Genomic DNA, 25,543 nt, shown 5'->3' with positions numbered 1-25,543 from the left:
GGAGTTTCCATTCCATTAATTTAGACATCTTTTCTTATGAATTTGCTTCAAGTACTCTGTTTGCTATACACAAATACTTCTTGATACATGATTCTGCATAGCCCACTTTATGACATCCTCAAAAGTACATCAATCACATCATTCTTCAATCTCATTTTGAAATGTACAAGATATTTTTCGTATGCCTTTGTGGTGTATTTGGAAGCATACTCGATGCATAGAGGTCCAGGGTACGAGTCCCTGTTCAGACATCACTTATGGAGTCATTAGTAGTAGTAGTTAAAAAGAGGCAGGAGACAAGAAAAAAGTGCAACGTCCTCGCTGGGACTAGAACCTTCGACCTCTCGCATACGCATTAAGTATGCTTCAATTACATCCCAAAAATATGTGGAAAGGAGGTAGAAAATACCTTACAAATGTTCCTACAAAAATTACCTCCCATCTGAAACAGTAAGAACAGTAGAATGTTTATAATCAGAATTTGGACACATCTACAACATTCTACCAAATATCATATTACTTTCTTTTTAATTTTGATGAATAATTTATATTTTTAAATTTCAAATTTTAAATGACAAACTTGTTTAAAGTTATTAAATTGGAATTTGGAGTTTTCTGATTGCAGTTTCTTTTTAACATTTTTTATGACCAAGTTATGACAGTAAGTGTTTAAATTAGTGAAACCTCTTCTAATGAATACTTCTACAAATGACCAAGATTTCTAATTCGAAGACCATAATAAAATGAGGTAAAAACAAGACTGATAATCAGGTTCCCTAAGATAACACATTAACAGGAATCCAAAATTGTTCTAAAATGTGAGATTTGTCTTGCATATGTTGCGCTGTACATAAATTGTTTAGTTTTACATACATTTAAAGAAAAAAATTAACACATGATTGATAATAAATTCAACTCAAATGTACAAAACATATTTTGATAATTATGATTATCAAAATAATCATAATTATATCCAAAAATTGCAATAAAGTATCAATGCAAGAATATAATAATATGCTTCCTTACCAATGACATGAGTTTCAAATGAAGGAGACTCAAACTCTGCATAAGGTCCATATAAAGGGAGAACTGTAAAAATATATATGAAGATAAAACTGAAAAAATTAGCATGTATAAGCATTGCCCCTAAACTGATTTTTAAGGTGGGGGAACTTTGCTTAAATCTCATATTAAAAATGTATAAAACTTAAATGTTTTAAAAATAAAAAATATTTTTTGAATATATGAAATATTTCTTCAAAAACAATCAGAAAATTTCAAGTATAATTTTTAAGAGATATCAGAGAAAAGGAACATCATAAGACAGTAATCAATTTGTAAGACATTTTCTTCCTTACCATATGTCTTTGTGATATAACTGGAAGCACATCCAGTTGGAACCAGGAAGGTCTGGCATTTTAATCCCGGTGAGGGCACTGCTAATTTATTATGCTTCCTCTTTCAACAAGCCCAACTTCAAAAATTTATATATTTTCTCTGAGGCCAGTTATTTAGACTACAAAAACTTAAAGTATAATGATACACTTTTACTATTCATACCCCCAGTTTCAATATCAAATATACATGTGACAATAGAAAACTCATCTATGCACATACCACACATGTGTTTGAATGTATGTGGATTTATATGATGAGTAAATGGTACCAAGTTGCCGTTTACCCACCAGCTTACAAAAAATATTCATTGGCTGTAAAACTGTAAATACTGTATTTCGCTTTATATTTACCCCTTTGTTACTAATTTTATCATCCAGAAATCAAGAGTAGAAAATTATGCGTATAATTTCCAAAGGATACAATTAGAGTAAGAGCATAACTAATGAAATGTAGGCATAGATAAACTATAGGTATCAATAGTTTATCTATGACTATAGATAATATGAGATTTATATATGTATTTTTAAGTATCAGAATATTATTACTTAAAAAAAAAACCTACATTCCAATAAGAATACATAGCAATACAGCATCTAATAAGATATCTTCATTTCTACTTCCCCGTAACTTGAATTTCTCCTGTTGTTGCTGTCTCTTCACTCTACTACTTCAAAGCCTCAAATCATCCACACATAATTAGAAACGGTGGATGTGCAGCTGACCCAGAAAAATTGTAGACTGAATATCACTTTGTGTTTGCTTTTCTCTGTTTGACCATTTCTTGTATTAGTCAGGCATAATATTCAACAGTTGAAACGAAAAGGTTCGGTGTGACATTTGCAGGTAGTTTCCAAAAGTTTGTCTTTGTTAACAAAATGAAAACAATCACTATGTGGGTGAATCTATTTTAAAATTTAGGGGAGCTTGTTCTCTGAATGCACTGAGGAAGGAGAAAATTGCATGAATATTTTTTAAATTGTCAGAACCTGGCACTAAAAAGCTAGGGTGGAAATACAGTATTGGGCATACAGATTTTTTCTTTTCCCTTTTTTCCCCCTCCCCTTAAATGCTGGTCAAAGCGACAATTAGCCCATAATTTTATTGGAATGCAGATACTCAGAAGATATTGTAGAATTCTATAGTTCATCAATTGAAACATGAAGCATATGATGTAGTCCATGTATTGAAATTTACCATATTCGATAGTAAAGAATACTAAGTTTGAAGCACTAAAATTTCCATTTATTTTTGTATTGCTTGATTTTTAATTTCTATAATTCATATTTTAGTTACTTTTAATTTTTTAAACAGCTTTGTGCTAAGTAGGATATTCTAATAAGATAGCTCATGATTTACATGCATTGCTATTTAAACCAAACAGATAAAAACGTACCAAAAATATTCTTAATTGCTTTTAAATTGTTGTTACTCAATAATAGATTAAATTTGACAGTTAAAAATCTCTTATGCTTTACTAAATGGCAATATGCTGGTGTGTGGAAAATAAAAGTATTTATCTCAGCTATTTAAAAGCAATCAGTTCAAACAGTAGAAAAAAATGTTCTTAAGAATTGCTTTTAAATCACTTGGCAACATACTGCTTTTAAGTAGAATCTGTTGATTAAAATGGAAAGATAAATACCTTACATTTAGTCACACGGCAACAGTCTGCACACTGGAGATATTAATGTTTTATTTCAGGGCTGTTACAGCTCACTTTGAAATCACAGAGTTTATTAATAAAAAAAATTCATTAAATTTGTACAAAATTAGAAATAAATCAAAAACAAAGTGCTTTGAGTTGCACATATCCGGGTGGAGGGCTACCTGTGTTCAAAATTTGTTGGCACTAACTGCCATTGTTTACCCACAATGCGAGGAACACACAAAGATAGGCACATACATAGAGATTCTTCATTATTTAATAGCAGAGATTATGAAAAAGCAAGTGAGGGCATTTGTTCATAAGAAAGATGATTTCATGAGATACTTTCTAAAACTGGTGAGTGATTTTCTAAAACATAAATTGCCATTTACATTAAGTTTAACATTACCATTTATAATATTGTATAAAACTAATATATCAAATTACTGTAAAGAAAGAGAGTTATCTTTGATGCAGCTTTCAATTTACTATATGAAAGATGGAAGTTACAATATAAATTTGACAAATGTTTAGAGAAAGTGAAAAATACAGTATACAGCATGAACAAATTTATATTAGTTTTCTTAAATAAGAAACCAAGAAGGGAATGAATATTATTTTCTGAATTAGTAAAAAATGAAGTTAAAAATGTGTGATTCAAAAATTTTAAATATAAATTTCTTTATTCCAATAAATGACAATTATACTGCAAATGGAAAATGTATTCAAAAATATATCCAAACATATTAATATAGTTAATATAAAGCTACAAAGATTTAATTAATGAAATTATCTCATTAAAAGAAAGGATTTTGAATAAAATAGATTGCTTTAAAATTAACTGGCAAAATGGTTAAAAATTGTTTTAGATCCAAAATGAAATGAATGAGATAAAATACTGTATACTGGAATCACACTTAAACCGTATAAGAGCTTTCACAGATGGACCATTCAAGCTCTGACTATTCAGCTAGAGCTGATGATGCAGACAAGTCATCTGCAAAAGCTGCTGTACATTTACTTTAATTGTGTTTAAAGACAGTTTGGAATGTCAACCTTGAGTATTTTTATCTCATTTTAAAAAAGATGTTCTTGATGAACTGGCTACATTACAAAGCATAATGAAATACAGTAGAATTCCAGAAATCTGCAATGCTTGGGACCAGAGGTTGTGCGGATTTCAGGACAGAAAAGATAAAGCACAATATTTGGAATAAAAGTGAAAACTGAATAAGGCGTATTAGATACATTTAATTAAATTATTATTACATGTATAAATTGATTATATTATTCATTGTATTATATGTACATAGTATCGAGGTTTGCCAATTTCGCCTGATAAAAAGATTTCCAGTTTCGGTTTCCGGTGTTAGAATCACAGTGGCTGTAAAATTTCAACAGCTTTTCTTTATTTTTCCGTATATCATACACAATCGTGTCGCAATTCCATACCATTCTGCTATAAATTGAGGAGTAGCACCTGCTTCCATCTTTTGCAGAATTTGCACTTTTTGCGTTACCGTCAATGTAACGTGTTTATGTTTTTCAACATTGCAAGCAGTAAAATCACGAGTGCGTTTCTTATCTGTCATTGTATGAAAAAGATCTGAAATTAAAAATATTCTTAATTTATCTACAAAATATCCGGGGAAAAAAAAAGCAGCACTAAACAATCTTGTGAAATGAAATAACAAAGCTCAAAATACAACAACGTGAATCGTGAACTTGAACAAAGAGTTCAGTGAATCGTCTACTTTTTTACCTCGATGCAGATTAGAACTTATTTTTTTTAAACTTTTTTATATCAATAATTTGGTATTTCCGTTTTGACACATTATTATTCGGTAATTATGACGTCATTATTCGGTAAGTATTTTTTTCTTCGATATTTCGTACTCAATGTTGCGGATTCTGGAACCTATAAACTGAATGTTTATATTCTGAGAGGCAATGTGGATTTCAGGTCGGCAGATTTTCAATATTTGACTGTATAATAAAATGAAAAAAAAAAAAAAAAAAAAGTAGATGGATTAGGAATTGTTTTTTACCTTGGCAGCAATAAATATGGAATATAATATGTTATCACATACTTTTCCTTCTTGCATATCCCCCTTGCAGCAAAAGGGTCTGAAAAATTTATAGTATTTACTAATTTCCTCCTTTCTCAAGACATTCACAAAATGAGCTCCTCTAAATTTTAATATGGAGCCATCCATGTAGTGATTGCTTTTGTCTTAAAAATTGATTTGCTAGAGAGAATTTGGGTACATGGGCTCTGATTGATATAGCGAAGAGCTCCAAGAAAACACATATGTAATGTTCTTGACTGTTCTGAAAATCCTTGCAGGTGTGAAGATAGACCGAATGATGATGGCTTGCAAGGTATAGCAGATGACAAAGATTGCACTTACAGCACGATGGAATGATTTGACACCTAGGGATTAGCAGTGGACAGCCACAAAAGCAGGTGAGATTCAAGATATAGGGAAGCAGAAATGAAGATAAAGTAATGATTAGATAGTGTAATGTTAATATTACTACATATTCTTATTAGAAATCAGATTTCTTGAAATAAATAATATTGTGTTAGTTATCAGTAGTTTGCTCATGAATATTCTTCATTTGATTTGTTCTTACTGTAACCACATTCACTGAAATTAAATTTTCATGCAATAAAATTAATAAAAAAAGGGGGACATATGTGAGTAAACAAGGTATCCTTCTGGCAACATAAGCTATTTAAAATTTCCTTTGATCAATATTTTATGTAGAAAGATTAAACATAAAACCTTCTTACTTCCTCTAAAAAAGTTTGATGCTTTTCTACCATTGAAACACTGTTTGGGATGCAAAAATGTTTCCTTATTTAATTTTCCCCCCTTAATATTGCTTTTAAAATCATTTTGCTTCTCAAAAAGTGTGATGCTTTACTACCACTTAAAGACTGCTCGGGATACCTAAGCGTTTCTTTTGCACCTGCATTCCTTATAAAAAGAGGCAGTTCTGCTTTCTGGAAATGCAGATTTCAAACACTGAATGGACTAAAACAGTGGCTCCCAAAACATGGTCATGACCAAGCAGTGACTCATGAAGTAATTTCTAATGAAGAATGAAAAAATATTTGAAAATTTATTGTTTAGTTTTACAGTTACATATATTTATTTAAATTGTGAATTAATAAAAATTAATTCACAAGAATTGTCTTTTAATTAACCAATTATTGTGATTTGAACCTTTAATAAAACTTCCTTCCCTAGTCCTAACCAGAATGCAAATTAGTTGCGAGAATATTTAAGCCTGGGATTTTAATATTTTGAAGTCGGAGCATTTGGCAGCCTCACTCACAATTTATGTCCTATCCCCAGCTTTGCTAGTAATTATTCCGGCTTTAGCCATTTTGCTACCTCATATTAGAAACAGCCATTAGAGACAGCTTAAGTAGGCAACTTTATGCAGTTTCTAACTAGGCTATTTGAATTTATATTATTTTAAATATCCACAAGTAGTGAAGTTTCATTTTGTATGTGCAACTAGTGCCTTCTGTTAAATTTAAGGATTTAATAAAAAGGGGTACTTTTCCATTTTGCCGGCGTAGGCGATAAAGTCGCAATTAATGGTACAACTGATGCCAAAGAGAATATCCTCACTGGTAACCTTTTACTCCTCATTTTCAAAACAAGTCACAGCCATTTCTTATCAGATTGATTGTTTCTTTCAATACTGGCATACAATTACATATATTTTTTACCAGATAGTTCAATTTTATGCCCTAAGGTCATTTGCGGGTGGTAATAAAGTCAATTAGGATGCAATCACACTGCTCATCTGATGTCAAAAATATAGACTATCAAGGGTTAATTACTACAAGGACTATCAAGGGTTCATCAGTTCTAATGAGAATGCACTAGCGAAGTAAAGCACTGTGATTTTACATAATTTCTGAGTAAGCTATTTGTATGAATTGAAATAATTCTTGTATTTAAACTTATATTCCAAATTAAGATTTAACTTGAAATTAATGTAGATAATTACTGAATTAGATTTTTGTAGCGTAGTTTACGTGAGATGAGATCACTTGGGGTGACATTATATAAACCAGCGAATCAGGATGTTGTACCAAAAAAGCATAGTAAATTCTTAATGTCTTTTTACAAATTTATTGTCTTTATTTATTGGATTCTTTACAAAATTTTAAGCAATATTAAAATGTTTATACCTTCAAAATAAAAAAATTCTTAGAACTAACATTTGTCAACATTTTTTATGTGTATACTGTGTGTTGTCGCCAATAAAGTCTGCTTGACAAGATTTGCACCGGCGAAACGGAAAAGTACCTAAAAAGGTTATTTTAACCTTTGCAGGACTCTGTCATATTGTTGCAGACTAGAACAATAACTTTTTGTTAATCTAATAGGGTCTGAAGGGTGTTGATTTAAGATCTACACAATTAGAAGCTTTTAAATTAACTTGAATAATTACTGACAGTTATTCATATTTATTTACAATCAATCTTTTATGACATTCTTTTTCAAGAATTTTTTCCCTAACGAATATCTACAGCACAATTATCTCCTTTCTAAACAGCTTGTAGGTTACAGCTCTAAACAATTTGGAAGACATTATAAAAGAAAACATTTTATAGTGGAAAGGTGAAATAATCCATTATTAACAGTAAAAATGCTATTTTATACTTGAAATCCACATGTGCATTGACAGCTGAAAGAGAATCGGATGGGATATTTAAACAATTAAGACAGAACATATAAAAATTGAAGATTTGATGGAATATTGAAGATTAAGTATAAGATGTTTTATTACGACTCACTGTCTATATTCTTTCCAGGTCCAAAAAAGAGAGATTACTTTAGGAGGAAAAAAAATATATGTATCCTTTTCACTCCATGAAATGAAAACTTTAGCACCCTTACGCCAATATGTCTTTTATAAAAGTGTGGGCACCTATATGCCAATCCATTTTTTATACGGAAACAAGCATCTTTATGCTGATCCAGTTACTCATAAATGTGCAAGCCGCTTCATAACAAATCAGTGTTTTTCATAAAATATGGGCACCATTATGCAAAATTCCTACTTCAAAAAGTTCTCAAGATTTATTTTATCTCCTATTTAATAGATTAATCAGCAACACAAACGAAAATCAGACCTTGCATGAGAGTACTCTAGCATCTGCATATACACTGAAGAGCCAAAACATTATGACCGGGTACTCAATAACACATTGTGCAACCTTTGGCCTGCAAAACAGCTGCAATTCGCCTTGGCATGGATGCCACAAGTTATTGATAGATGACTGGAGAAGGCTGTACCAAATGTCTAAGCAGCAGTCATGCAAAGTTGAGATATTTCGACATGGTAGTGTTTGAGCTCTGAGCTGCTGCTTCATGACACCCCAAATGTGCTGTATCAGGATAAGATCCAGAGAGTTAACGTGACCAGGACATTAATTGGAATTCCTCCTTATGCTCCTCGAACCATTCCAACACAATTCGAGCCTTGTAACATGGGATGTTGTCCTGTTGGAAGATTCCATTTCTAGTTGGGAAGACAGATGTTATGTAAGGACGCAACTGATCTGCAGTTATATTCAGATAGTCCGCAGCTTTCATGGTCTGTTCTATCACTAATAAGTATCCTAAAGCCACCCATAGGAATGTCCTTCAAAGCATAATACTGTCACTGCTTGCCTGTGTATGACCTGCTGTACAAGGGGGGAGCAACTGTTTCTGTTTGCTTGGTGTACCCTGACATGACCACCGACACGACGAATGAGAAATCATGACCAGGCAACTGTCTTCCGCTTATCCATGGTCTAGTCTTGCGGTTCCTGAGCCCATTTATAGGTGGTGTTGACAAGGACGCTTATTCAACAAAGGCACACATGTGGGATGTTTATTGTGCCATCCTATATCCAACAGCATTCACTGAAGTGCATGTTCCAAAATACTTGCACTTGGGCCTGCATTATATTATATTGGGCTGTCAGCTGAGCCACTGCCTGATGCCAATTTTGTTGTACTAAGCAGGCCAGTCTCTGGCATCCTTTTCCTTTGATGATGCCTTGACATCAAACACATGCTGGTTTCAGAGTTATCTATCCATATTGCATAAATACTAACAATGGCAGATCATGAAAAACCTACCAGCCGTTCAGCCATGTTTGTATATGCATGTGTGTGTTCGTATATGCATACACATACATACCTATATATGCATGCATACATGAACCCATCCATCCATCCATGCATGCATACATGCATACATACACAAATTTTTGAATTTGGTCCTCATAATAGAAGAGTACCATGTTTTTATGACTATGTTTTAATTTTTTATGTACAAAGTATTTTTATGTATGCTTTATGACTATGTTTTAATGTACAAAGTTTTGTATTACTTTATTTTCTACCACAATGTTTTAGAGCTCTGATGTTTTTTCCTTGCTTTCTTTTCTCTCAAGATGTTTTGTACAATGACATGTTCTCCTTCTCATTTTTGCTTACAATCTTTGCTCAATCTTGCAACCACCAATTTGGGTCTTCCTATGCCAAAAACGCTTATGCACAATCATGCATATGCATGTAATCATGGTATGGCATATTTTTTATCAGATCAAATTTCATAAAAGTCTGTCCATCCAAATGATGTTGAAATTCACATTTGGGTCATAATCAATAAATGTGAATTCTCACATTGAGATAATTAACCAAATATGAAAATTTTCTTAAGTTTGAACATCAGCATATATTACAGCAAGTATATAGACAGGATTTATGGCAAATTCTAGCAGAAATATTCTTCATACATTTGAACCTCGAGATACGAGCACCTCTATATATGAGAAATTCGAGATATGAGGAAAGTACGAGTGAAAACTTTGTCTCTAAATACGAGCAATAGTCCCGGCTGTTGGTATGCATGGCGCCATTTCCCGATCCAGCTTGACTCGGGGAATCCTCTCGTCTGATCACTCAGTGTTCTTTGATGTACATGTTTGTGCTCTTGTGAGTTAACTGCTTTTTACACTTAACGTGAAAATATTTATTTCACGATGCCTCCCAAGAAGATTGTTGCCTCAGATAGTGCTGCAAAGAAAAATAAGGAAGCCATGGCCATTGAAATTAAGAAAGAAATCATAGATAAATATAAGTAAGAGGGACTTGGCAAAGACTTATGCCTTTTCGGCATCGACAATCTGTACTATTCTGAAGAAGAAGGAAGAAATTAAGAAACGTGATGTAGCCGTTACTTTCAAGCACTGTCCAAAACTCCTAGAAGCTGTTGTTGGTGTGGATGAACGAGAAGCAGTTAAAACGTCGGTGTCGGAAATTATCATTTGTCGCAAGCTATCATAAACATAAAACTATGGTTATATTATTTACCAGTGTTATTTATTAGAAAAATTAATTTTTATGTTGATATTTTTGGAGGTGCAAAACGGATTAATTGGATTTCCATTATTTTCAATGGGGAAGTTTGTTTCTATATACGAGAAATTCGCTATATGAGCTCAATGCTGGAACAAATTATACTCTTATCTCAAGGTTTTACTGTATTTTAATCAAAAAATTTGACTCTAAAAACTAGGTAACATGAAGAAATCAAAGAGAGGTAAACAGAAAGATCTATATGAAATAAACATACTAATGCAAATTTCATATCCATCTAAAAACTAATGCAACGGCAGTATGTTCAGTATACTAAAAGAATTTTAAATAAAAAGTTTAAAAAACACCATTTTAATCATTTCAAAAATCTTTCAGACTTGACTTACAGAATAAATGGCACCAGCAATGTTTCTATTTGTTCAAATTAATCATCATATAAAATTATATTTCATATTTCACTCTGACAAAGAAAATTATGTATCATAAATGATACTAATTAAAATGCAAAACAGAAAATTTAATAAAAAATTATTAAAAAATCCTGGTGTAAATATTTCATAGGTTATGGTAAATTTCTCCGTTATTAACTCTTACTATATGAAACAACAGAACTTATTATAACAAAATAGTTCATTTGAATGATAAGAATGCTTATTTTTTAGTAAATACAAAACAAAATATTTTTCATTATTAATATTTTTTACTTCAAAGTCCTACACACAGTTTTAAATTTAAAATCTGAAATACAATAAAGATTAGCATATAAACAATGCATGAAATTAAATTTGAAATTATACAGGAAAGTGTTTATATAAAAAACAGACTTTAAAACATACAGCTTGCTTTAATGTTTAAGAAGAAATACTTCAAAGCATAGTACCTGAATCATCATTATCAATGGAAGGAATATCAAATGTTTCAGGTGAATGATTTATATTTGACAAACAATCCATGACATTAGTGCTTGAAAAATCATTGTCACTGCAAGTATGTAGAATTTCTAAATTATCTAGACTAGCTAAATCACTAGTAATGTCTTTTTCTGACAGTGCCTCATCATCACTGCAAATTAAAAGGATACAATAAGTTATTATTGTAAAAATATGGAACTTACATATTAACACAAACATCTTGATGCAACTTAGCAATTTCTTATAGAAGCATCATGATGATATTAGTCATTATTCAACTCTGTAAAAGTTACTTATTGGGAATTTTGGCGACACTTTTTAAAAAAAAACTCACCAAGTTCATTAAATCCAATAAACAAATCACTTGCTAGTTTCTTATCCATTTTCTAAAATTATCTGCTAATTTGTTACTATCATCAAAATCCATTTGAAGAGCATATTTCCTTTTGCTTCATATAATCAATTTTTTCTTTAATAACGTTTCGGCACTTTTCCGTTTCACCGGCGCAAATCTCGCCAAGCAGACTTTATTGCCAACAACATACACACAAAAAAAGCGTTAACAAATGTTAATTCTAAGAATTTTTATTTTGAAGGCATATACATTTTAAAAGTGTTTAAAATTTTGTAAAATACCAATAAATAAAGACAAAAAATTTGTAAAAAGACATTCATTTAATAATTTACTATGCTTTCACGGTTCAACATCTTGATTCACCGGTTCATATTATGTGACCCCCAAGTGATCTACCTCACGTAAACTACGTTACAAAAGTCTAAGTTTTCTCAGTAATTATCTACATTAATTTCAAGTTAAATCTTAATTTGGAATACAAGTTTAAATGCGAGAAGTATTTCAATTCGTACAAATAACTTACTCAGAAATTAGGTAAAACTACAGTGCTTTACTTCGCTAGTGCATTCTCATTAGGATTTTAGTTTAACCCTTGACTTTGCCTTTTCTATATTTTTGCCTTCGGGTGAGTGTTGCGATTGCATCCTAATTGACTCAATTACCGCAACTGAACTAAAAACATAAAATTGAACTATCTGGTAAAAATTCTATGTAATTGTATGCCACTATTGAAAGAAATAATCTATCTGATAAGAAATGGCTGCTACTTGTTTTGAAAATGAAGCATAAAAGATTACCAGCAAGGATATTTCGTTTGGCATCAGCTGTACCATTATTGGCGACTTTATCATTTGTGCCGGCAAAACGGAAAAGTACCCACGTTTCTTTTCATTTTTGAATTCTCAGATTTAATTTAAAATTTTGTTGTTCTGAACAACTGCATGTATATAGAAGCGTGTAAGTTGCCAAGCTTACTTATTTAGTAATTTCAGTGTTCAAATTAACTCCAGAAAACTTTATGAAATAATATGCATACAGATGTAAAAGCTATATCTTTTAAATTGTAGATTTTCAATATCTTTATTAAAAGAGAAATTCCTTTTTGCAGTTTTCTATAATTTTGAATAAGGAACAATCATAAAAAAAAATGGAAAGTAAAGGAAACACGGCCATATCAAGAGAAAGGCATCTGGAAGCAAAAATAGAAAAGATATTTTCTTATTATTATGCCCCCTCCCCATTATGTAAATGGCATCATGGGCCTTATGCGCTAAAATAGCAACCCTACTTAGAGCTATTGGCAAAACATGGCGGAATGATCGGCAATCCAAACCACATTACTTTAATCCGCCAAACATGAGAACAGCTCTGAGTAAGGTGGCCACTTTGTCCCAGTCCATTAAACATAAAAGTTCTTGGTAAAATTTAAATAAAGAAGGCCATAAAATAATACTGAAGTACTACTGAAGAAAATTAAAATAACTTAGTTTTCATTGCTTTTTCAAAAATCCTCTAGTAAATATGAGAAACTCATCACAATCTAACTGCAAAACAGTTTTTCTGTATTAACACCAGTAATACATTTTTCATTTTGTTATGGTCCCCCCCACACACACTTTTAGCCAATAAAGTTACTCACAATGAGAGTAAAAATCAGATTTTTTAAAACAATTTAGAAAAAAAGAAAAAGGGATTTTACACAGACAGCTAAAACATATCTGACTATTTTGATAAAATTACACAGGTTATCATAAAAATTAGATAAATGAAATTCAGTTTTACATAATTACAATAGCATTTTTGCTTTAATTAAAAATTAATTCAAGAAATCTGTTTATTATCTTATTCAAATTATAATTATCTTGCTTAAATTTCAGAATTAAGATATTTCCAGACTGTGTAGTAAACGAAAGATCGAGGCATAATACAATACATGGGTCTAAAAATATTTTACTTTAGTAATATTTTTCTCAAAAATTTAAAAATACAATTGTTATTTTAACAGTATCATAACAACTTTTTTACACATAAAAAATTATCATGAAATTCACAAATCACCAAATCAAAATTATTGTATGCAAACTGATTTTAAAATTGGCAAACTCAGCAATGAATTCATATGACAAAAAAAAGGAAAAAGATTGTTTTTGGTAAAATAAAGGGACTGAATATAAATGGTGATTTGAACTTCTGCACTTTAAATACAAATCTCTAAAGAGTGACAAATTTTAGTCATTTTGAAAAATAGTGCACATTAAAAAGCAAATTAAAAACTGTTACTTGCAGATTTATATAAAAAAAGTAATTCTGCATGTAAGATTTAAAATCTAGAGCAATTTCAATAAATATATAAAAAAATCATGAAAATGTGCAGTCCGACAGAAAAATTAACTCAATAGCAAATCAGAGTTATCAACATTTTTTTTATTATTATTTGGTTGGCTTCTCCAAAGAAATGTTCTAGATGGTCTTCACTGTTCCCAGTGGCTCTGAAACAAAGGCAACTCTTCACATAAATTTGTGGCTTTCTCTAGATTTAGTTAAATTTAGTTTGTTCTAATACCCCTAGATTTTTTTCAGAACATGCTTTACTTTTTTTCCTCCTCCTTTTGTTCATATCCTTAAAAAAATTCTGACTTCACCAATAATATTGTGTGGAAATGCGACCCTTATTTTTCTAAATGTCATGTTTTCATCACAGTAGGTTAAAAGCGTGTTTGTAAGGTTCAAGTTCAAGAACCATTTTTCAGTACAAAATTATTCTATTCTGAAATCTTGAGTAAAAAACCAATCAGACACCCTGAAATTCCATTCTAAGGTGGCTGATTGTTCCTCATGTTTTACAATGCTAACCTCCAACTGGCTTTGTTACAAGTCATGTGGATTTTCTACATTTATCTGAAATGTTAATTTACATTATAAATAACAGTCACAGAAAGGGGATGGAAATGTCAGCTGACCCAACATTAAGGACCATTTGCAAATTTTGGATGAAATTAAGACCAACAGCTGCTCAGACGGAACGACTCTGACTGCCAAACTGAAGAGCCTATGTTCAAATCCAGAGAATGCATGGATTTAATTTGTCTGTCCCTTAATAGAAGGCAATGGTGGCCCCCTATTACTTGCCTCCATAATGAAATGAAAATCACTTTTGGCCTTAGCAGTGGCTAATGGCTATAAATGGCTAGAGCGCACCATTTAGGGAAGGAATGAACCAAAAATTCTTTTTTAAAAAAATTAAGGGCTTTTAAAGATCATAGGAGTCTTGTATAGTTACCTGAGCAGAGCCAGACAACACAGCTAGAAACATATATTTTTAGCATTCCTGAACATTAAAAACATGCTTACCACAAAGTATCGTCTAGCATTCCTGTCCTCATATCTGCTGCAGAGATTAAAACAGAACTGAGATCTGCATTACTTTCGGATATGGAACTATTGCAATCAAAGATGTCCATGCCTGAAATACCAATTTCTAATATAAATATTCTAATTAAATATGAGAGCATTACATGTTAAGGTATTAGGTTATTTAATTACAGTAAAGCATGCAGAGCTATCCTTGACACACACAGTATGTACCATTTGTGAGAACTTTTTTGTTGACATACGGATCTCAATATCTATAATAGTTTACTAAAAATTTTTCGGGGGCAGTTATATAAATTAACTCATTTAAAACTTTTACGAGGTTAATCAAATGTGAATACTATTTGTAGCTACACAATGGAAAATTGATACTCAGGCTTTTGCTGAGCACTTCTCAATTCTTCCAGCTTTTAAACATATGCATCATTTGACACTGTGGCAACAACATAGTAAATTTTACTTTGGTGCTTATTCTCATTTGTGTTAAAATATTCTTAAACAATCAAAAGATTTTTTTTCTACTTGGTTATACTGTAAATTTTACGCGTAAAATACAGCAGTTCTTTTCTGTTGCATAGTAAAAAATGCTCCAATGAAAAAGTACTGCATATTCTGCTAGTTTTAAACTGTTATCACTTTTGTTGACCAATGCTATAAGCAGAATTGAAAATATGACAACATTCTGAAAGTAAGATTCTCCAATGACTTTCATCTGGCATTGCCTTTAGCAGAGAAAGAATTACTAGAAAATTTCTTGGAAAAAAATTACTAATGTACATCAGATTTAAATAATATAAAAATGCTATTCTTTCAATTTTTTTACCTATAACATTTTTTTTGATTGAATTACTTGTAAATCATTTTGAACTTATATGTAAGTTTACCTCTAAATTTCAGAAGAAACAAATTTGCAGTAAATGCTCAGCTTGTATATACGGAAGAATGAATTCCGCCAGAAATTATTATTATATAAAAAAGACTTTATACTTAAAATGAGTTGTTCAAGATAATAACACAAAATAGCAGAATAAATCAATTATGATACTATTCTGTTGCACATTAATGCTATATGGTTACTAATGTACTTACTTAAAAAAGAAAAAAATATATATATTAGAGATCATGACTGTGCATTTATTTCATGGGATAAACTTTCAAATGAAGCCTTAAATGACAATAATTTCTGTTTTGTTAGGATACTAAATCCATGAAATGAAAACAATAACTGAGCTCCTCATTCAAATCCAAAGCCTGATTACCACCTAGTTTTCAGATTTTAAGAAGTCATAAAACTTTCCTCACACTATTTTTCTCTCATAGAAACAAGGGAATGGGGCACATTGGGTTCTGAAAGAATCTTATGTCTAGAGTCTAGACTGGGCTACAAACACCAGATTGGATAGGAAATTTCATAGCTCTTGAAATCTTAAAAACTGAGAAGTTTTCAATCTGCATGATGGCATAATTTTAAAGTAAATCCAAACTATAATTAACTTTATAATGTTTGTTTCAAGTTACTGAACTATATGCAATTCATTCTAACGTGTAAAATATATTAGTAATTAATTGGATATTCAGAATTTTATGTTCTTTGGCTAACTGCATATTTAAATTTTCTTAAACTTTTATACTATGCAAATTTTAATTACAATCTTTCCTTTAAAAAATGTCAAGTTATTTTATTTTTGCAATTGAATATATATATTCTAATAGGTTAAACTGCATGAAATCAAATGGAATTTTTTCCCTGGTGTTGTAAAGAATTGCAGATACGACAGGTTTCCATCTGTCATTCAAACTATTTCTGGGATAATGTGTTTCTTGGATTAATAGACTATTATATTTGTAGGCAAGATGAGCTTTAGTCAAGTCCTGTTTAACAAAAAGTCAAGTAATATCTTAATAAAAGTAAGATATAATACTACAGTGGTGGCCAAAATTGTGGACACTTTTGGAAATTTTTATGTTTTTGAACTTGGTATGCTTATAGAAAATGTTACGTTTCGCAAAATGCAAACTTGTATATATCATTTTAAAGAGAATTTATTACTGAATTCAATACAAAATTCAATTATTTGCAATACAAAAAAGTTATATGTACTTTAATATAAATAAAAAACACAGTTATGAAGTGGTTTGTAATGTCTAGCTTTCCTGGCCAATCACTGCTCTTGTTCTAAGAACCAATCAAATGTTAGTAACTGCCAGTAGAAGCTGACATCATGTTTACACTTGAAACAATTCATTATTTTGCTTTGTTCTGTAGAAGGATTACCTGTATCTTCTACACTGCAATTACAAGTAGGAATTTTTGTAAAAATTTTTTATATTTAGTCAAGAAACAATGACATCAAATAAAAGAGTAGATTGGACACCTAGAAAGAGATGTAATATTATTGTGTTACGAGAAAGTGGTCTTTCCTATGCTGAAATTGCAAGACAGGTGGGTGGTTCAGTGACTATATCTGGAGTCTGAATGTTTTGTTTACGATATCAGGAGACAAATTCAATAAAAAACAAAGAAGGAAAAGGCCTAAAAAGGTGCACCACATCTATTGATGACAGAAGAATAAAAAGACTATGTTTCCAAGATAGAAAAATGTCATCAGTAGCCATCAGAAGGATCTGAATGATGCTGGTGTTTCTGTCAGTTCAAGAACAATCAGGAGAAGATTAACAGATGTTGGACTGAGAGGTGGAATTCCACTAAAAAAGCCTTATCTTAATTTTCAGCAACCAAAAAAAAGACTACAGTGGGCAAAGAAACACGTTAATTGGACAGATGATCAGTGGTCACAAGTTATATGGAGTGATGAAACTAAGATATCGTTATTTGGTAGTGATGGGCGAAAATATGTAAGACGTAGAACAGGAGAAGAGCTACATCCTGACTGCATTCAAGCAACTGTGAAGAACCCAGTTAAGGCTCGTTTCCACTACTGCGTACGAACGCGTTGCGTCAATTGAAGACACGCCTACGGCATCCGTACAAGCGTTTCCACTGCTGCGTATGCGTAAAATATTTTCATTTTCCGCCGCTAGGTGTCACTGTAATATTTTGGCGCAAGCAGTTCGCGAGTTACGACGCTGAACATCTGAATTTTTCTCGCTTAAGCGAGTATTTTTTGTTTTGGATTTGATATGGAATTTTAGATAAGTAAGGTTATAATGCATATTATGAACATCACGAATTCCATAGAAGCTGAAATAAATTTTTAAAAAAAAAATTGTGTTTCTAGAAGCCTTAAATATTATGAAATAATATACATATTATTAAAACTAAAATGTACTGTTAGTGAAAAAGTAAACAAATAAATAACATAAAATAAAAAAGTTAAAGGGATTAAAAAATAGTTGGTACTTTAAAAGTACAGAGCAACTGTAAGGAAAGGTTCACAATATTTAAGCAAAATTTGCTATGCTTGTATACCGCTGACTTCAGGGTCATAGCTGGATAATTTATTAGAAATCTCGTTTGTTTTAAAATGCACTATGGGCAGTTATATTTTATACATAATCCATAAAATATTATTTTTAATTGAAACATTTTTAATTCATATCTCTTTTTATACAAGAAGTTATAAAAATAAGATTTTTCTCTTTATATATACACACATTAGGTAAAGAAAATGGAAATATTTAATTAATTAATTCCTGCGCTTCTGCAGGAGAGGACTGAATTTAAAAGCAATTATTATAGTAATTTTTTGTTAAAAAAATGTTTAGGGCATTAATACTGTCTCATGTTAATTGGAATGAAAGTTTAGAGTCGTAAACATCCCAAAGTCTGAGCATATGTATATACATTCACATAAAAGTGAAACGAATATATATATATATATCTGCAGGGTTTCAAAATAAATTAAATTTAAATAATTCTCTTGTGCCATTGCTGCAAGGAATAAAATTTGAATTTAACAAACATTTTCTATTCGTAAAAATTAAAAGTTAATTAAATTTAAATGAAATTTAATGCAAACAAATAAAGGATTAATTATTGCTGCGAACTAATATACAATTTCATTTAAATTCTGAGAGCATATGTAAATTAAGTGCAAGTATCAAAATCCATGAATAAATATATAATTCCAAAAATTTATTTATCCTATTATTCACTTATGCATTTTTATAAGTTTTTTAGGATTAAATCTATATTATTATTCATTTATGCATTTTTATAAATTTTTTAGGATTAATAAACTATCCTATTATTCACTTACGCATTTTTATAATTTTTTTAGGATTAATAATCTATCCTATTATTCACTTATGCATTTTTATAATTTTTTTAGGATTAATAATCTATCCCATTATTCACTTATGCATTTTTATAAATTTTTTAAGGATTAATAAATTTTTGGAATTATATATTTATTCATGGATTTTGATACTTGCACAGCAATAATTAATCATTTCTTTGTTTGCATTAAATTTCATTTAAATTTAATTAACTTTAAATTTGCTTTTTACGAATAGAGAATGTTTGTTAAATTCAAATATATATGTACAGGATATGCTTTAAATTAGTATTATATAATTTTCAAACTTTTTTGCGGAAAAAATTTAAATAAATAAGAGCATAAATAAAACAATATATTTAATGCATATAATAATAGAAATAAATTATAAAACACGAATATAGATCAAATTGGAATAAAAAGGTAAGAAAGTTTCAGACATGGTGCAAAAAGCGTATGGGATTCGAACTCACGACTCCAAAAAGGTGGACATCGTTACCATCAGCTTTACCACTAAGCTAGGATTACACGTAAGTCGCATGCATATTTTGGGTTATATACATCATCAAGTAAATCAATTCTTAAAACTTAAGTTTTTTGGTCCTATTTCACTTTGCTATTGTCTGAAAAATTCACCAGAGTTTGTTCTTCAGCTTCTAGTACATTTTTTGGAAAAATCATTATCTTTTAAAGTGGCGTTCCGATTGAAGTTAAACGGGCTGCTAAAAATATATTTCATGTGCTTACAAATATATGTTATTCAAAAAGATATATTTATAAAGGGAAATACAAATTTAACATACTCTTCAATGAACTGGAGTATTTAAAAGGCTATCAAATTTAATTTATAATTAACGTTTTTAGTTTTTACCTGTTTCAAAAGAAAAAATAGCAAATCTTTTAATCATATCTAATTTGCTATAGCAGTTTGATATAGTCAGACATTCATTTTCATTAAAGCTAAATAAGTATGCAGAACTAAAAAATGATTATCAGAACAAATTTTGCTATTTCATGGACTTGGAATTATAATTTTTGCCGCTGATTTTCTTGAACGAACAAGTAGTGTAGTTGCAGTTATCTTGTTTTTCTTATCATTTTAAACTAAATTCAGCTGATTGCTGTCATTTTCAGCACACAGATTTCTCGCTATAATGTTAATTCAGAAATAAGTATTTTTTAGCAAAACATTCTTTCCCTATTAGCGAGCGTTCATTGCTACTTCTGCCGCCATTAATTTTTAGTCACTGCACCTGATTGCTCCTTTTTCACCACGTGACCCCAACGCAACCGCAGACATATGGATAGAAGTTGAACATTGTTGAACTCCATCCGTATGTCATCCGTCACCGCACACCGACCGGATTGCAGATGTCAATCAAAGTGAATTCGCTCGCTGATTGGAGAAACGCATACGCACCGCAACGCATACGCAGCAGTGGAAACGGGACTTTAGTGTTATGATTTGGTTATGCATGTCAGCAGATAGTATTGGTCACCTTCATGTCATCGATGGGACACTGAATGCCAGAAAATACATTGACACTACTCTAGAACCAAAACTTCTACCTTCCATCAGAGATCTCTTTCCCAACAATGCTTCGTTTATTTTTCAGCAGGATTCTGCTCCTTGCCACATGGCCAAAATATCGAAAGAGTGATTTCGTACAAAGAGCATTAAATTGTTGTCATGACCAGGAAACAGTCCTGACCTCAATCGTATCGAAAATTTGTGGCACCTTTTGAAAACTCTTGTCCGAATGAGGCCCCCATCAAATAAAAGGGAACTAATTGAGGCTATAATTGTTTCCTGGCATCATGTAATAATAAAAGAAGAGCTTAAAACTCTTGTCAGCTCAATGACACGTGGAGATGCTGTAATCAAAAATAAAGGGTACCCTACTAAGTACTGATAACTCATTGCAATCATCACTATCTAATGTATATCGATAACTATTATCGTTTAACTTTTTCTGTATTGCAAATAATTGAATTTTGTGTTTTGTATTGAATTCAGTAATAAATTCTCTTTGAAATGATATATACAAGTTTGCATTTTGTGAAACATAACGTTTTCTATAAGCATACAAACTTCAAAAACATAAAAATTTCTAAAAATGTCCACAATTTTGGCCACAACTGTATATTGTTAAAAAGAAGAACTTGGGAAAATTATGGAATAGCAAAAATTTGGGATGAGACAAAGTATATCCCACCAACATATGGTCTGAAAAAAATTGCACTTTTAATCAGACACTGCCTTTTGGTGTATCACTTTTAATTTTAATCACTCAGGAGAGATTCTTAGATCCAGATACAAATCTTTAAACTTTTTGAAAATGTAAATGGTTGAATTATCACACAGATCAAGAAATTAAGCTATCACACAGATTAAAACTGCAACAGTTTGATTGATTAGCTGATTATGATAAAGCACATGAAAGATATCTGCTTATTGAGACAAATATCTCCACAAAGGATCTATGAGAAAAGAGATTTGTATTCACATTACACGGAAGAAAATCCAACATCCAAACTAGAATGTTCATACATCCAGCCTCCTCAAAAAACTTAAAATAATAAAAATTTTCCCTGGAGTCTAGGAATGGAGGATAGCACTTGTGTACACAGCACAGCAAAAAGGTAGCACTTGTGCTGTTAATGTATATTTTCTATGGAATAACTGAGATTCTTACCTTTCACTTTCAAACACCTGCTGACTAGGGAGTCCCACCATGGTCAATAACAATGCATCAACTGATGTTGTATCAATGTTGGCTAGGATCAACTTTCAGCCCTTGAGTGGTTGTACGGACAGAACACGATCGGTGCTACACATTCAGTCAATCCTGATCAGTGCAATCTCTATGGGTCTTAAACTATAACTGCTTGGTACTTTCTTAAATTCTATAGCCTAGCACCTCTCCTAAATTCTAAACATTTTTCCATCCTAATTTATGCTACTTTAAGCTCCTTTAAATTTTTGCTATCCTAAATTCTGATGCCCAATGCTGCCACACCAGTTGTGTGTGCTTTGACGCCAATTTTGTGGGAGGTGGGCATTTTGCTATCTGACCTAAATACTAAGCCCAGTGTTCTCATGCCTATATGTTACCTTACTAGATTTAAAGTGATAATCTTAAATCCAGAAATTTCCAAAATCATCGAATTCCTGATAATTTTTTATCTCGGGCTTTGTACTGTATGTACGTAAATCTACAGGGTGATTCGAAAAATTTATTGTTCTGATTTGGTGGGGAGGTAGGGAACAGTTCAGGAAACTGATTTCACATAGGAAAGTATGTCAGCAAATGCATTTACATGAAAAAAAAAAAAAAAGGGGGGGGGCAAGTAAGGTAACAGAAGGAAACAGTACAGTTAAGTGGTAACGAATGTGACCTTCATTTCAGCAAGGTAAAGTACAGGTTCACAGTAGGTGATCAAAACTACAACCATTTACGCAAACACCAGATTCACATCACCATTGCATTGACCTGCAAACATTTTCAAAAACACCTGGCATATCACGAACAATTCCTGTAGCAACCGCTATTCATGCAACAAGGACCATACCAGTGTCGACAGAGATCTCGTAGGCATGGTATTTCATCGCCTCCCACAAAAAGAAATCCATACACGATAAACCAGGTGACCTGGGTGGCCAAGTGATTGGCCTGTTTCTGACAATCCATCGAGCTCCAAATGGTTGGTTCAGGTAATCATGAACAATAATTGTACTATGGGCTGGAGCCCTTGCTAGTTGGTAACACTGGTAATTGGTAAAAGTTGGTAACACTGTCTTGAGAAAGATTATGTATTTCCGGCCATCCACTTGGGGAGGTAACAAGTAAGGTCTCAACAGTCACCAATAATTCCAGCCCACACATTTATGGCAAAATGATGTTGAGCCCTATGACTTCTCGTACGATGTGGTTTTCATAAGGACACACATGAGAATTGTGTGTACTGAACACACCTTCAGAAGAGAATGAAGTTTCATCTGTAAAAAACACCGAAGTTGGAAAACTAAAGTCCACGGCACCTTTTTACATAAACTATTTTGCAAATTCCACATGCTTTGGACAATCGTTAGGATGCAGTAACTGCACTCTTTGCAGATGGTAAGGATGCACTCATTCCTCATGCAGTAGCCACCACACTGCTGACGGACAAACTCCAAAATGCTGAGCCATAGTTCATGAGCTGGTATTTGGATTATCTTCGATAGACTTTAGGAATTGTTCTGCCATGTTGACAGTACACATCAGTTGTCTTCTCCCCGCATGCTGCATGCTGCTACGCAGTAAATCACAGTCGCACAGACTGCAATGCACACGTGAAAACATTTGACACTGCGGTATTCTTCTGTTGCACTATCAGTCTTCATAAACTTGCCTAGCTCAATGTCTACTTTTGCCAGTAGCCCCATATGCGAGATGCATATCTGCTAGCTCTTGATGCATAAAACAATTCATCTTATCACTATTAAGTTAGCTTCATACACTGATGACAGCAGGAGTTGTCAGGTGAGCTGTACACTGGTTGGGTAAACACAGCACCCTCGCGTACATACTTTCCTATGTAAAACCGATTTCCTGACATCTTCCATGAATTGAATGTTTTTGGAATATATTTTCTAAATGTTTGTGAATGGTACTTCATTTCGATAGATTGCAGTGCATTTTAAACCACATGTCATGTTTCTACAATAAGAGATTATACCGTAAATTCTCGTTAAATTTTAGAACTTTTAATTCTATAAGTAATGTTTAGTTTATTTAGTTTTTTAATTGTTAATTATTAAGAAGGTACTCAGTTTCTTCCTAGAGTTCCTAGAAACATTGGAATTTCCGTTTCTTAAGAAAGTTGATAAATCACGAAAATATGAAGTGATGTATGTCAGAGCTATTTTTTGATAAGAAATGCATCACTATACCCTCCTACCCCTCAAATCTGAACAATAAGTTTTGAATCACCCTCTATACATATATATAAAACAAAATCTTAGATCTGGACTTGTAAGAACTTTGACGATTCTGGAACTTTCCAGATTTTAGATCATGAGACAGACATGTAGAAATTATAAAATTAAAGGTACTTACGTATTATACCACACCTTGGTGCAATATGGTGAATTTTTACAGATGAAAAGGAAACTGGCAGAAGATGGTGGTTTTCACAAATTTTTCTAGAAAGATTTCCAAGCTATTGATATTTATCGTGAATCAACAGAAATTATCAACATATGGAAAAAAATTAACTTTAGCAATTTAAAATGCTAAAGTTAAATATCAAACAAAGATTATGTGACATATTAAAAAAATAAAACACATTCTTACCAAATTTTTACATTTTTTTCTTTTTTCCCCCTCTCCCAAGTACACATTGATCTGTTTTTGTTTAAAAAAATATATATATATATATAAAAAAAAAAAAAAAAAAAAATTCAGAGACCTGGCATCACAGATCTCAGCAATACTGGCTATCTACCAAATGCATCGCTTTGCTGTTTGAGACTTTTTTTAGGCAAAACTCTCTGCTCCTAACTTTTACTGCAGTTTCATCCATTGCTGGTAAATTCCACAAGCTTATATTTTAAAATCAAGTTGAAGGCAAAAAATATCACAATTTGCTTATAAAACTATCAAAACTTAGAATACAACAAAAAGCACACACACACAAAAAAAAAAAAAAAAAAAAAAAAAAAAAAAGACAAGATTACTTGACTGAAGGATTGTTATCAGCACATTTGCCTGAAGAATAGTTATGTGTACTGTTGCCAGAGTTTGATGATTTATGATTTCTACTAAGCTGGTTGCAATAACACGTAAGTACCAAATTAAAAATATGAGACAGTTATGTAGCAATGAAGCATTTTTGATCTCATGGTCAATATATAAAACAATGTAGCATTTATAATCTTAAATCAGAACTTGCACAAAAAGATTAATATTTATTTGCTTGCTTTAAACAATTCTCTCAATGTAAGATGTTGAAGTTACTTCACATAATTTCTTGTTCAATTACGAAGTTCCATTGCCCGAGTCGAAAATTACCACGAAATTGTCATCTGAAATTTGTCAGTTTTCAAGCAACTTCTCAGTCACTTTCTTTACTATAAGTTTTCATATTTCCTGCACTTAGAGCCATACTACAAATTTCGAGAAGTATCTGATTCTAGCAAAACTTAATGTATAGCTACAATCTGATATACACTA

The 25,543-nt window shown here is 31.5% G+C and overlaps 1 protein-coding gene across 3 annotated transcripts in view; it reads right to left on the bottom strand.

Moving 5' to 3' along the window:
- LOC118202203 (uncharacterized) overlaps nucleotides 1–25,543 on the bottom strand; it is a 110,668-nt gene that overhangs the window by 72,483 nt on the left and 12,642 nt on the right. For all 3 annotated transcript variants that reach the window (XM_085822268.1, XM_085822269.1, XM_035374362.2), the window contains exons 2-5: nucleotides 24,428–24,513; nucleotides 15,067–15,178; nucleotides 11,330–11,511; nucleotides 1,027–1,089 (exon numbers count right to left, since the gene is read on the bottom strand). In XM_085822268.1, the coding sequence (XP_085678394.1) occupies nucleotides 1,027–1,089; nucleotides 11,330–11,511; nucleotides 15,067–15,176 (355 nt within the window). In that variant the 5' untranslated portion in view covers nucleotides 15,177–15,178; nucleotides 24,428–24,513. The remainder of the gene's footprint in view (nucleotides 1–1,026; nucleotides 1,090–11,329; nucleotides 11,512–15,066; nucleotides 15,179–24,427; nucleotides 24,514–25,543) is intronic.

The sequence above is a fragment of the Stegodyphus dumicola genome, chromosome 8 (assembly GCF_044657685.1).
Source record: "Stegodyphus dumicola isolate Sdum_Otavi_A_Nest chromosome 8, ASM4465768v1".
Lineage (NCBI taxonomy): Eukaryota > Metazoa > Arthropoda > Arachnida > Araneae > Eresidae > Stegodyphus > Stegodyphus dumicola.
This window is presented reverse-complemented; position numbering and strand designations above follow the sequence as displayed.